A 15,870-nucleotide genomic window follows, 5' to 3' on the forward strand; every position below is an offset into this window, starting at 1 on the left:
AACGGAAAGGACCGGACTATTGCAAGCGTGAAGGCTTGATGTATTCATTGCACACTGGCAGGCGTTGTTCCTCTGCCATGCTGTTAACTAAGAGTGAGGTAATGCTCAGGCCTGCCAACTCTCTGGCTTCACTCTTCAGCTCGTCATCTGGCGTTCAGGATTCGGCAGGTGCTGATCCGATGACGGAAACACACACCGGAGTCTGAACCGGCTGAACCTCCCGTTAAACCAAGACCGTTCCTGCACCTCGTCCCAATACAGCCGTTCCTCTTCTGTTTGCTATTCTTCTACAACAGAGAACAGCTCCTCATGTTAGTGTCAGCGTGTCCAGGGACACTCCCAGACCAGAGGTTTATCAATACTTGAGTAGGAGCGTGGCGGTGAGTGTTGGTAATGAGGCGAACCACATCGCAACATTTATATTGCATGATGTGCGGAGACACGGAGAGACGAGGAGATCTCACCGAAGACATGGCAGGCACGTTTACTATGTTCCTATCTCTCTCTCCCAACGGCACGTCGAGTCTCTCTTGCTAAAGACAGTCAGATATTGCTCATCGGGAGAGTTGTGTGAGTGTGTGCGGGTGTGGAGTGAATGTTAAGAGTTCTCATCAAAGCGCATGCAAACCCCCGCAGGTGAATACGTCTGTTTTTATGAGTTACTCTCACCAGGTTCTCCTCTTTTCTCCTCCCTTCCCCCGCTTTCAGATGGATTTCTGAATTATTTACGTCTTTCATTTTCATCGATCACTCTTTTTCTTCCACTGGCCTCTCCAGATATCCCTCCGTCCCTGTTCTCTCCCTCCTCCACTGCTCATAATAACCTCTTGGCCCATTCACTCCCACCGTCTTCAAACGCTTCTCCTGCTGGAACAGCGCTCGCTCCTGAGGGACTGATGCTCTCAGCCTCGGGTGTCTCGTGTGAGAAGAGCAAGCGCTGAATTTGACAACATGCCGTTGCGTTTTCTTGAATAGTTGACGATCCTGCCAATATTGATTCCCCTGTTAATTACTTACTCTATTTGCATAAATATTTTACATCTTTTAAGCTCCATAAAGGATAAAAATACCTTGAAAGCAGCTTATATGTCTATGTGCGCTATATTTCATGTCTTCTGAAACTGTATGAGGAAAAGGAATAAATTGTCCTTCACTGACAATTAGCCTTTACTATGATTCCTCTCATTGATATCATGACGTGATAATTGTGAGATAACTGGATGTAAAGCCACGATCTGTACATTCTGAGCTGCACTTGTTCAGAAGGCGAGGGAAAGGAATAATGAAGTTAAAAACAAAAAAATGGAGAGTGAGAGGACTAGATATTACACTGGCAGTAAGAGGATGAATTATTGAAGCTGGCATGTGGGGAGAGAGGCGGGAACGAGGGATATGTTTTTAATCCAGAGTGTATCCACGTCTAGACCGACTACACACACACACACACACACACACACACACACACACACACACACACACACACACACACACACACACACACACACACACACACACACACACACACACACACACACACACACACACACTCTAGCATCTCTAGTCATTTGTCTTTATCAAATAGTAATCATACTAGAACTAATATTATTAATAATAAAGATGGTTATCTTTCACTCTTTCATGATCCGTCTGCCTGGGATTGTGTTAAACAGTTGGTTAAACCAGCAGCAGGCATTCAGACTGGATCTGCTGTTGGCTCGTGGTTTTATACCACATTTCTTGTCAGAAAAATGTGTGTCTCACAATTACCAGCAAGCTTAAGGAGTCTATTCATGAAGAACTCTATCTTTTCACTGAGTGAAGAAGCCTTTACTTCACAAAAATCGTCTCTGGTTATGACTGTAATCCTTGTTCCCTGAGAAGGGATCGAGACACTGCGTCGATGACGACACTTTGGGGAATGTTCTTAGCATAACGCATCTGAAGTATGAATGAAAATAATCCAATCCTGATTGGTGTTGCGTCATGACGTATTGTGTGACGCCATACATAGAAGCTACAAAGGGATGCCTGCACACAACAGCGTTAGCTTCTGCAATGAAGCAAGTCACTTCCAGGCACGGGGAGGCGTGGCAAAGGGACGCAGTGTTTCGTTCCCTTCTTAATGGAACAAGGGTTACAGTTGTAACCCGAGACGGTCCCTTTCGAGGGAACTCGCACTACATCGATGACAACACTTTGGGGAACGAATACCCATTATGCCACAATGAGCCCTGCCTGTTGATCTACTTGAGCTACTAGAAGGCTAGTATAAGTAGACTGACCTCGTTGCGACGGACCCTCTCCAGGACTCCCGGGATCAGAGCGGTTGGGGAAAATGCGTACAGACGCAGCCTCGGCCACGCCTGCACCATGGCATCCAACCCCAGCAGAGCTGATGTGTGAGGGAGAATCACATTGGACAGTGTGACGTCTCTTGAGACGCAAACAGATCCACTTCCACTGGGCCAAACTTCTCGCATATCGACATCACCACCTCGGTGTGGAGTCTCCATTCCCCGGGCCTCCGCCCCTGCCTCCACAGGATGTCTGCTCCCCGATTCTGGTGCCTTGGGATGTATGTTGCTCTGAGAGACAACAGTGTTTTTGACCACAGGAGGATCTGATTCGCCAGTCTGCATAGAGCGCGTGATCTCAGAACCCTCTTATTGTCTGTTCTGACAAGAATGTGGTGACCCTTGAGGTCTGGCAGGAAACTCCTCAGAGCTCGGAAGACCGGCAGTATTTCCAGGCAATTTATGTGCCAAGTGGAATGATGGTCCTGCCATTGACCTCTCCTAAAGCGACCGTACATGACTACGCCCCAGGCCGTGAGGGAGACATCTGTCGAAAGGCTTCCCGGCGACATGATGCTCCAAGTACAGGGCCTTGGGACAGGAACCAAGGTTTCTTCCATATAGATAGGTAACAAAGGCATCTACGCGTAACCCTGATCATGCAAACCACTTGGTTTTCAATCACCACTGCAGGGCCCTCATGTGCAGCATGCCGAATGGAATGATGTTGGACGCTGCTGCCATGAGCCCTAACCGTGAAACTCCCTGAAAATGCTTCACAGTGATGGCTTGGCCTAGCTTTGTCCTGGTCACCGTGGCCAGGATGGACTTGATCAGTGCAGGAGACCCACCACAGGATTGTGCCCGCATCGTGACCGAAACCCACACCACTCCCAGGAATGTGGTTCTCTGGGCTGGCGCCAACACACTTTTCTTTGTGTTGAGTCTCAACCCCAAGCTCTGGATTTGGGCAAGGATGGCACCGGGAACTGCCAGCTCTTGTGACTGGGCCATAATAAGCCAGTCGTCGATGTAGTTCAGCACCCTGATACCCTGAAGCCTCAGCGGAGCTAGAGCTGCATTCATGCATTTGGTAAACGTGCGAGGGGAGAGAGCTAGCCTGAACGGAAGAACCAGATATTGGAACGCTTCGCCCCCGAAAGCGAACCTCAGGAACTTCCTGTGAAATGGGAGGATAGAAATGTGGAAGTATGTGTCCTTCAGATCTACCGTGACAAAACAATCCTCGGATTTGAATTGGCTCACGATGATGGGAATAGTGAGCATCTTGAACCTGAATCTCCTCAGAGACAGATTCAAGTGCCTTAGATCTAGAATTGGACGCAACCCCATCCTTCTTGGGAATTATGAAGTAGCGGCTGTAAAACCCGGACTCCCGGTCTGGCGGAGGAATGCGTTTTCCTCAGAATTAAATGCAGCCATAATAACGTTATATAATAAGTGAAACATGGTCTGAATGGAATGCTGACTTAAGCACACGTCTTTTTTTTCTTTTCTTTTTTTGCTGTACGCTTAGAGATATTGAAGAACAAAAAGCTAACTCTGTTTTGTGCCGGCGTCCCTTTGTAGCTTCCGTGTGTATGCCGTCACATGTTACATCATGACGCAGCACCAATCAGGATTGGATTAGTTTCATTCATACTTCAGATGCGTTACGCTAAGAGCGTTTCCCAAAGTGTCGTCATCGACGCAGTGCTAATTCTCTCGAAAGGGAACTCCATCTTCAACCTAATCATGAGCACTTAACTACCTACAGAACAAGTAGCCTACAATATAACACAACTCAACATTTACTCTCCCAATCCAAAAATAAAAATTATCTGCCCAGTTTAGCGAAGCTAAATTATAATGCCAAAAGAAACTAAAAAGCATTGCATGAAATGTGAAATGAGCAAGAAGGTGGGACACTGGAATCAGTACAGACTACAGAAGTCTATCATATTTTAATTTTCTGGATTGCAAAGTGGAAAAAAGCAAACTGAATACAGTGACATGTGAAAATGCATTATTGGCTCTTTGTAACTTTTCAGTTGAATTAAACTGACCGAGCTGCTCTTGAATTTACTGTTGAATGTTTTACTACAGACTGACAGAATTTTCCGGCTATCCGTGTTTCGACTGTTGTACAGTAGGGGGCGCTGTTTCTTCTGAAAGAGTTCAGAATCTCCTGATCAAAACACAGGTGAAGAAGAAGCAGAAACGAGCGATAGAAGCATTGCTGACACACATGCAAAATATACTATCATCAATATTAAATACGGCAACTCAACGTTACTGAATGAAATGTTTAACCGTGAAGAGTTAAAGCTTTGAGAGTGTTGGACTCGATCGATCTGAATCGCTCTGAAGTCTTTGACAAATGTAGTTTTTAATGAAACTTACCCACATTCAAGTGTTGATAAAAAAGAATGTATGATTTTCTGTCATACTCTGTTCTATCTTTTGATATATTGACCGTTTACAATTTACATATTCGTACAACAAAATATTTTGGAGGCCATGAACGATTTGTGAGTACAATCAAAAAAGCTGGCGACCTAAAAATAATGCGCCGGCGTTGAAAGAGTTAATAAGCGTTTTCTCACAGTATTTAGTGACATCGGCACCATGCTAACATGGCTCTTTTGACAGTCTGTGCTGTGAGGTGTTGCATTCGTTCATTCATTCGTTCGTTCGCCCCCGCCGCCGCCTGCACTCACATCTGCTCTCTCTCTCTCTCTCTGACTGACTGAGAGCGAGGGTCCATTACTATGGTGAATGCTGGACAATTTTAGACCCAATTAATTTTCCATTTCCAGTTGATGTTCTTTGTGTCAATTTGCAGGTCATCTGTGATAGGAGACATATTACATCAACACATCAATGAGCCAATCGTGATTGAGACAGTGCTTTCTCTCATGTGACATTCACCTATATTCTTTCGCTATAATAATTTTAGCTTGGTTTATTTGCACAAATCTTGATTTTTGGGCAATCAAATGTCGACTGATTGTGCAGCCCTTTGGTGATTTGGTGGAGCAGCATGTAGCCCCAATGCTTCATTGTTTTTGTCTTGTACAGCATCATTTCTTCTGTGTGGGAATCTGTCCAAATATCATCCAGTGCTCTGGAATCCAGTTCAGCCAGAGAGACGCTTTAAATGGGAAACAATGATGGGAACGCAGACAGCAACCGTGCCGGGCCAGATCCGGCCCACATCTGGCAAGCGTTGAGTCCACATGTGCCAGATGTGGCCCGGGTCTGGGCCGGCACGGTTGCTGTCTGGGAAACTTTAGATGTTTTCTCCCAGCAGACTCCCAGTTCACATCACAGCTCACACAACGTGTCCCGCACATTACTAAAGCGGCATTCCTGAATGTTTAAAACATCCTGCTTTTTAGAAATGTTTATTGTTGATAATGTAATTGTTTAAGGGAACATTATTGTATCATTCTTCAAACATTATGGGAACGTTACTTTTGAATGTTCTCTGAACGTTCTGCAACAAGTAACATGTAAAAAACATTGTTTCAAAACTGAATTGTTTCAGAAAAAAATCATTCCATGAAAAATGTATAAATAGTTTTCTTTTTTGCTAACGTTTTGAGAACATTATTAAGGACCAGATATCTTAGATATGAATGTTACTGGATGATAACTGATAACTTGCCAGACGGTTCCCTGTTAGCTGGGATTGTGGTAACTGTGGTCTTCATCTCACGAGTGTTCTGTGGTCAGATGTCTAACACTGTGTCGTGTGTCTGCAGTGACCATCTCCACCAGTACGTACTTCGATGGGCTTCTGGTCACGGGTCTCTACACCTCCACCAGTGTCCAGTCCTCTCCCATCCCAGCGTCTCCAGCTTTCGGCTTCGGTGAGTCTGCAGAACAAGTCACATTCTATCAATGAATCCTCACACCCGGGGTCGAGTCCACTTGAGTCTCATTATCGGTTAGATAAGAGCAGAGTCCGTGGGAGGAGGACAGCTTGATGTTGTTTGAGAGCTTGCCTAATGTTTCTGAGAATTCATGAAGGACTGATATTCTCCTCTGTGTCTATAAGATCTTCTGATATTCTCCTCTGTGTCTATAAGATCTTCTGATATTCTCCTCTGTGTCTATAAGATCTTCTGATATTCTCCTCTGTGTCTATAAGATCTTCTGATATCCTCCTCTGTGTCTATAAGATCTTCTGATATTCTCCTCTGTGTCTATAAGATCTTCTGATATCCTCCTCTGTGTCTATAAGATCTTCTGATATTCTCCTCTGTGTCTATAAGATCTTCTGATATCCTCCTCTGTGTCTATAAGATCTTCTGATATTCTCCTCTGTGTCTATAAGATCTTCTGATATTCTCCTCTGTGTCTATAAGATCTTCTGATATTCTCCTCTGTGTCTATAAGATCTTCTGATATTCTCCTCTGTGTCTATAAGATCTTCTGATATTCTCCTCTGTGTCTATAAGATCTTCTGATATCCTCCTCTGTGTCTATAAGATCTTCTGATATTCTCCTCTGTGTCTATAAGATCTTCTGATATCCTCCTCTGTGTCTATAAGATCTTCTGATATTCTCCTCTGTGTCTATAAGATCTTCTGATATTCTCCTCTGTGTCTATAAGATCTTCTGATATCCTCCTCTGTGTCTATAAGATCTTCTGATATCCTCCTCTGTGTCTATAAGATCTTCTGATATTCTCCTCTGTGTCTATAAGATCTTCTGATATTCTCCTCTGTGTCTATAAGATCTTCTGATATTCTCCTCTGTGTCTATAAGATCTTCTGATATTCTCCTCTGTGTCTATAAGATCTTCTGATATTCTCCTCTGTGTCTATAAGATCTTCTGATATTCTCCTCTGTGTCTATAAGATCTTCTGATATTCTCCTCTGTGTCTATAAGATCTTCTGATATTCTCCTCTGTGTCTATAAGATCTTCTGATATTCTCCTCTGTGTCTATAAGATCTTCTGATATCCTCCTCTGTGTCTATAAGATCTTCTGATATTCTCCTCTGTGTCTATAAGATCTTCTGATATCCTCCTCTGTGTCTATAAGATCTTCTGATATTCTCCTCTGTGTCTATAAGATCTTCTGATATTCTCCTCTGTGTCTATAAGATCTTCTGATATCCTCCTCTGTGTCTATAAGATCTTCTGATATTCTCCTCTGTGTCTATAAGATCTTCTGATATTCTCCTCTGTGTCTATAAGATCTTCTGATATTCTCCTCTGTGTCTATAAGATCTTCTGATATTCTCCTCTGTGTCTATAAGATCTTCTGATATTCTCCTCTGTGTCTATAAGATCTTCTGATATTCTCCTCTGTGTCTATAAGATCTTCTGATATCCTCCTCTGTGTCTATAAGATCTTCTGATATTCTCCTCTGTGTCTATAAGATCTTCTGATATTCTCCTCTGTGTCTATAAGATCTTTTGATATCCTCCTCTGTGTCTATAAGATCTTCTGATATTCTCCTCTGTGTCTATAAGATCTTCTGATATTCTCCTCTGTGTCTATAAGATCTTCTGATATTCTCCTCTGTGTCTATAAGATCTTCTGATATCCTCCTCTGTGTCTATAAGATCTTCTGATATTCTCCTCTGTGTCTATAAGATCTTCTGATATTCTCCTCTGTGTCTATAAGATCTTCTGATATTCTCCTCTGTGTCTATAAGATCTTCTGATATTCTGATATAAGAGTTTGTGTGATGTGAACATGACATCGACATGCAAACGGTTCCCAGTCTCTCTCTCTGAGAACAGCACATTAATACAGCATTCAACACGCGAGTTTAGGGCTGGTTATGAAATCATTTCATGGACTCATGAATATTAATTATGTGACGTTGTTTGGTAACCTTTCTGAAACATCCACCCACATAATCTATTAATATTCATAAGCCAAGCATTAACAGTAGTAGGTGAGGATCCAGGTGATATCCACCGTCACTGAATGTGTTGATTTAACTCCGTAGTGTTCTGATGAATCCGGTTGCTCTGATTAAACCATCGAAATATGAGGAAAATATTGGAAATAACTGAGGGAAGAAGAAAAAAAACATTAAACTTGGTAAAGGTATTTGTCTGACGAAATTATTTGGCAAAAAAAAGGCAAACTACATATACAGGCTTTATTTTATTATGCAAAGAAAAACAAAAGCTCACAGGAAAAAGCAAACATAATCAGTTATTAATATTTCATTGGTTCTCTCTTGTTTTTGCACATCTTCATAATTTATGGCCAAAAATGATGTGGCACAATGTTTCATTGCATTATTATCACAAATTAAACAATCGACTCCCAGCACAGCTATGCAATATGACTACGACATTTTTATAATCATATTTGAATAAAGATATCCGATGTCCGTCACTTTTGGACACTGTATGTAAACCACAAAAGCAAAACTGTGACATGATTTCAAACAAAATATCACTCCTCCACATCTGGATATACACTCCTCCACATCTGGATATACGCTGGGTGAAGTCTGCTTTGAGCTCATCTAACCATTTCTCAGTTTCATTCTAGAAACCCTTGAGTGACGATGTCCTTTCTGTTATCTGGGTTTCTGAACTTAAAGGGAAAAGGGAAATGAAGTCTTTATTTACACACCCTGGTGTTTTCCTGAACTTAAAGGAACACTCCACCGGTTTTTTAAATAGGGCTTGTTCACCGTCTTTCCTACATTTAGATAGGTGGGCAAATACATTTTTGTCTCAGTGCGTGCATTGTTTAGTTTGGCAGGGTCGCCGCTAGCTTAGCTTAGCATAATGAATGGAATCCTTGCCAGCTAGCATGTCCTGAGTAAAAGTGATCCAAAAAACCTCCCCAAAAAAACGAATTACTTCTTGTGGCCTGCGTATTCACAAAGTACAAATAGCGATGCAGATTAAGACTAGGCGATTTCCTAGGCAGATATTGACTTGGGACTATATTAGGGCGAAGCACAGGCGAAGCACTGCTACTGGGCGCAGAGATATCACGCAGCACCTGAAATCCGTCAACATACCGGCGTGACCTGCACCCAGCATCTTTGCTTTTGGATTGTGTTTATTTTGAGAAGTTACAGCAAACATGGTAATTGAAAATAATCACTTACTCTGTGGACAGCTGTCCATTGGGTCCATTCGGCGTGGGGCGTTTTTTTCAGTTTACTTTATCGCACCGGGGAAAAAAGTCGAGGACTGCAGGATAGATCAACGCAGAGAAATCCTCGGTAGCTGTGACACAACTCTGGGCACGCTCATCTTGATCTGAGATGTTGAGTCTGGTGTTGAGCGATCGCAACCTGCTCCTATTTCCAAAGCACGCGCTCCTCTTCTGGAAACTCTGGCTCACAGAGGTATGGTTCTGGATCTCGACTGTCCGAGAAGTCACCCTCTTAGTCACCAACCTAGGAAATCGCCTAGTCTTAATCTGCATCGCTATTTGAACTCGTTGTGAATACGCAGGCCACAAGAAGTAATTCGTTTTTTTTATTTTTTTTATCACTTTTACTCAGGACATGCTAGCTGGCAACAAAGGATTCCATTCATTATGCTAAGCTAAGCTAGCGGCGACCCTGCCAAACTAAACAATGCATGCACTGAGACAAAACTGCATTTGCCCACCTATCTAAATGTAGGAAAGATGGTGAATAAGCCCTATTTCAAAAGACGGTGGAGTGTTCCTTTAACCCTTGTGCATCCTCATGGACATTTTTATCTTTTCCAGTTTTTTTTAATCACTTTGCCTGTGTTAATGCTAACTGCATAACATTTGGCACAGGTGTGTATTTTTACTATTTCACCGCCATTTCCTTTAAAAAAATCTATTTTGCACTAGATACACAAAATAGGACCTTCTGGACAAAAATGTCCCCATTGAAACCCATTAAAACTGCAATTTTTAATCCCAATGCCATTTAACTATAAGATGATACAATCTTTATTCTGTTGGCAAGACTTCAACATTTTAATTTTGACTATTTTTGTCCACTATGAAATGAAGTCATTATTTACACACCCTGGTGTTTTTCTGAAATCTCACTGACTGTTCTCTGCATTACGCCGCTAAAGCTGAACGAGTGAATGCAGACGCTCCTTCAGTGTGTGATCACATCCTCGGCACTGGTTTCTATGGGAAGCTCATTACAGAAGTCTATATCTGATGGAACAGATGTTTGCCCAGCTTTACAGCTCATATGTGGATTAGGTCATTAATAACACTTGATGTGATGTATGATGAGGAGACACTCAAACTGCACAGGAGAGTTAAACCTGACGGCACTTTCCCAACATGTGCTTCAGAACTCTCCAGAGAAACGTAAATGATGCTTATTTTGAGACGCATGACAGTATGTTGTTAATAGTTTCAGAATACGTTGTGGGTTTTAATGATTCTGCAGCTCTAATTCTATTTATGGTTTTACAAATTTTACATTTTAATTTACTATTAATGAAAAAAAAAATGTCACCCAAAGAAAATAATGATTTATTTTAAAGACCATATACTTCATATTTTCTTTAGACATACGCCAAAATTTAGGTCACATACATACATTTTGTGTGGCTTTTTCATCATAAATAAAAGTTAAATTAGCTATAAAATGAAAGACTTTTAACTTCAGATGAACCGAAAGCGTTGTCTGATCTTGAGTGTCAGTGAATGAAAACACGAGTTGAGCCGCGGATCGAGCAAAGGCTTCGGCCGAAGATTAAACAGCGTTAAATGCAGCATTCGTTCGTGAGTGAGTGAGTGACGGGATGAACATGGATCCTCACACCCAAAGGAATGTTAAAGAGGCCATATAATACCCTTTCTCAGAGTCGTGCTGTAGTGTTCAGGCTCGGCTAGAACATGTTCTCCTGCTTGAATGTTGATTATTTTCCTCATATTCTCCATTGTTGCGGCTCCTCTCTTCCCAGTCTGCCAGTAACGCTCTGTTCACTTCCTGTCTCTATGAAGCCCTCCTTCTGAAAAGCACACTGTGCTCTGATTGGTCGGCTGGAGCAGTGTGTTGTGATTGGTCGAGCACATAACCTCCAGTTTCAACACACTACTAATTATGTCAGGACCACTATCGTCGAATGCAGTTTGGACTGGCGGTGTGTTCTGTTCTGGCGGAGAACTCCCTGCTGATAATACTGAAGGAGCTTATACATGTATACAGTGTTCGGCGTCGTATTCCTATAGACGTGGATCAGCTGATGCGAGCCTTTCTGTTATGAAATGATGAATATCACATCCAGTGAAAAGAAACAAAGGCATTAAAAAAAACTCTTAATGGAGCGGATGAAATGAAGGAGAACAAATTCAGTGAAACAGTGTGTGTTTGTGCAGTTTCCTGTATTTACTCTCACTATGCGTTCATTTGCATGCTGCTTTATGCCATCATTCTTAGTTAACATTATGTGAGTGTGTGTGTGTGTGTGTGCGTTAGCGCTCTCATGGGGTTGAAGAGCTGTCAGTCCCTGAGAGACTTCAAAAGCTCAGCAGCTCTGTGATCAGTCTGCTCTCTGACTCCTCTGACAGCTACACACACACACACACACACACACACACACACACACACACACACACACACACACACACACACACACACACACACACACACACACACACACACACTCTCACACACACACACACACACACAAACACACACTCACACTCACACACACACACACACACACACACACACACACACACACACACACACACACACACACACACACACACACACACACACACACACACACACACACAGAAGCACACGTGTAGTTGTGCTTGGAGTGTTTCATTGAGTTACTTTTACAAACTTCAATTCAGTTCAGTGTTGATTCAGTTCAGTGTTGATTCAGTTCAGTGTTGATTCAGTTCAGCATTGACTCAGTTCAGTGTTGATTCAGTCCAGTGTTGACTCAGTTCAGTGTTGACTTAGTTCAGTGTTGATTCAGTTCAGTGTTGACTCAGTTCAGTGTTGATTCAGTTCAGTGTTGACTTAGTTCAGTGTTGATTCAGTTCAGTGTTGATTCAGTTCAGTGTTTATTCAGTTCAGTGTTTATTCAGTCCAGTGTTGACTCAGTTCAGTGTTGACTTAGTTCAGTGTTGATTCAGTTCAGTGTTTATTCAGTTCAGTGTTTATTCAGTTCAGTGTTGACTCAGTTCAGTGTTGATTCAGTCCAGTGTTGACTCAGTTCAGTGTTGATTCAGTTCAGTGTTGATTCAGTTCAGTGTTGATTCAGTTCAGTGTTGACTCAGTTCAGTGTTGATTCAGTTCAGTGTTTATTCAGATCAGTGTTGATTCATTTCAGTTTTAATTCAGTTCATTGTTGACTCTGTTCAGTGTTGAATCAGTACAATGTTGACTCAGTTCAGTGATGACTAAGTTCAGCGTTGACTCAGTTCAGCATTGATTCAGTTCAGTGTTGATTCATCTCAGTTTTAATTCAGTTCATTGTTGACTCTGTTCAGTGTTGAATCAGTACAGTGTTGACTCAGTTTAGTGTTGACTAAGTTCAGCGTTGATTCAGTTCAGTGTTGATTCATTTCAGTGTTGATTCAGTTCAGTGTTGATTCAGTTCAGTGTTGACTCAGTTCAGTGTTGACTAAGTTCAGCGTTGATTCAGTTCAGTGTTGATTCAGTTCAGTGTTGATTCAGTTCAGTGTTGACTCAGTTCAGTGTTGATTCAGTTCAGTGTTGATTCAGTTCAGTGTTGATTCAGTTGATTCAGTGTTGATTCAGTGTTGATACTGAACTCGCGAAACTGAACTCACAAAACTGAACTCCCCATTCTGAACTCACCGTACTGAACTCACCATACTGAACTCACCATACTGAACTCACCATACTGAACTCACTATACTGAACTCACCATACTGACCTCACCATACTGAACTCACCATACTGAACTCACCATACTGACCTCACCATACTGAACTCACCATACTGAACTCACCATACTGAACTCACCATACTGAACTCACCACACTGACCTCACCATACTGACCTCACCATACTGACCTCACCATACTGACCTCACCATACTGACCTCACCATACTGACCTCACCATACTGAACTCACCATACTGACCTCACCATACTGAACTCACCATACTGAACTCACCGTACTGAACTCACCATACTGACCTCACCATACTGACCTCACCATACTGAACTCACCATACTGACCTCACCATACTGAACTCACCATACTGACCTCACCATACTGAACTCACCATACTGAACTCACCATACTGACCTCACCATACTGAACTCCCCATACTGAACTCCCCATTCTGAACTCACCGTACTGACCTCACCATACTGAACTCACCATACTGAACTCCCCATTCTGAACTCACCGTACTGACCTCACCATACTGAACTCACCATACTGAACTCACCATACTGACCTCACCATACTGTACTCACCATACTGAACTCACGAAACTGAACTCACCATACTGAACTCCCCATTCTGAACTCACCGTACTGACCTCACCATACTGAACTCACCATACTGAACTCACCATACTGACCTCACCATACTGAACTCACCATACTGAACTCACCATACTGACCTCACCATACTGAACTCACCATACTGAACTCACCGTACTGAACTCACCATTCTGACCTCACCATACTGACCTCACCATACTGAACTCACCGTACTGAACTCACCATACTGACCTCACCATACTGACCTCACCATACTGAACTCACCATACTGAACTCACCGTACTGAACTCACCATACTGAACTCACCATACTGACCTCACCATACTGAACTCACCGTACTGAACTCACCATACTGACCTCACCATACTGACCTCACCATACTGACCTCACCATACTGACCTCACCATACTGAACTCACCATACTGAACTGACCATACTGACCTCACCATACTGAACTCACCATACTGACCTCACCATACTGAACTCCCCATTCTGAACTCACCGTACTGAACTCACCGTACCAAACTCACCATACTGAACTCACCATACTGACCTCACCATACTGAACTCACCATACTGAACTAAACATACTGACCTCACCATACTGACCTCACCATACTGACCTCACCATACTGACCTCACCATACTGACCTCACCATACTGAACTCACCATACTGACCTCACCATACTGACCTCACCATACTGAACTCACCATACTGACCTCACCATACTGAACTCCCCATTCTGAACTCACCGTACTGACCTCACCGTACTGAACTCACCATACTGAACTCACCATACTGAACTCACCATACTGAACTCACCGTACTGAACTCACCATACTGAACTCACCATACTGAACTCACCATACTGAACTCACCATACTGAACTCACCATACTGAACTCACCATACTGACCTCACCATACTGAACTCACCATACTGAACTCACCATACTTACCTCACCATACTGAACTCACCATACTGAACTCACCATACTGACCTCACCATACTGAACTCACCATACTGAACTCACCATACTGAACTCACCATACTGAACTCACCATACTGACCTCACCATACTGAACTCACCATACTGACCTCACCATACTGACCTCACCATACTGAACTCACCATACTTACCTCACCATACTGAACTCACCATACTGAACTCACCATACTGACCTCACCATACTGACCTCACCATACTGACCTCACCATACTGACCTCACCATACTGACCTCACCATACTGACCTCACCATACTGAACTCCCCATTCTGAACTCACCGTACTGAACTCACCATACTGAACTCACCATACTGAACTCACCATACTGAACTCACCGTACTGACCTCACCATACTGAACTCACCATACTGAACTCACCATACTGAACTCACCATACTGACCTCACCATACTGAACTCACCATACTGACCTCACCATACTGAACTCACCATACTGAACTCACCATACTGACCTCACCATACTGAACTCCCCATTCTGAACTCACCGTACTGAACTCACCGTACCAAACTCACCATACTGAACTCACCATACTGAACTGACCATACTGACCTCACCATACTGAACTCACCATACTGACCTCACCATACTGAACTCCCCATTCTGAACTCACCGTACTGAACTCACCGTACCAAACTCACCATACTGAACTCACCATACTGACCTCACCATACTGAACTCACCATACTGACCTCACCATACTGACCTCACCATACTGACCTCACCATACTGACCTCACCATACTGAACTCACCATACTGACCTCACCATACTGACCTCACCATACTGACCTCACCATACTGAACTCACCATACTGACCTCACCATACTGACCTCACCATACTGAACTCACCATACTGAACTCACCATACTGACCTCACCATACTGAACTCACCATACTGACCTCACCATACTGACCTCACCATACTGAACTCACCATACTGACCTCACCATACTGACCTCACCATACTGACCTCACCATACTGACCTCACCATACTGACCTCACCATACTGAACTAAACATACTGACCTCACCATACTGACCTCACCATACTGACCTCACCATACTGACCTCACCATACTGACCTCACCATACTGAACTCACCAT

At 43.0% G+C, this 15,870-nt stretch overlaps 1 protein-coding gene across 3 annotated transcripts in view; it reads left to right on the forward strand.

Annotated features, from left to right (window-relative positions):
* reln (reelin) overlaps positions 1 to 15,870 on the forward strand; it is a 174,577-nt gene that overhangs the window by 19,688 nt on the left and 139,019 nt on the right. For all 3 annotated transcript variants that reach the window (XM_079621465.1, XM_079621464.1, XM_079621466.1), the window contains exon 2: positions 6,062 to 6,169. In XM_079621465.1, the coding sequence (XP_079477591.1) occupies positions 6,062 to 6,169 (108 nt within the window). The remainder of the gene's footprint in view (positions 1 to 6,061; positions 6,170 to 15,870) is intronic.

Source organism: Phoxinus phoxinus, assembly GCF_949152265.1.
Source record: "Phoxinus phoxinus genome assembly, chromosome: 8".
In the NCBI taxonomy this organism is placed as follows: Eukaryota; Metazoa; Chordata; class Actinopteri; order Cypriniformes; family Leuciscidae; genus Phoxinus; species Phoxinus phoxinus.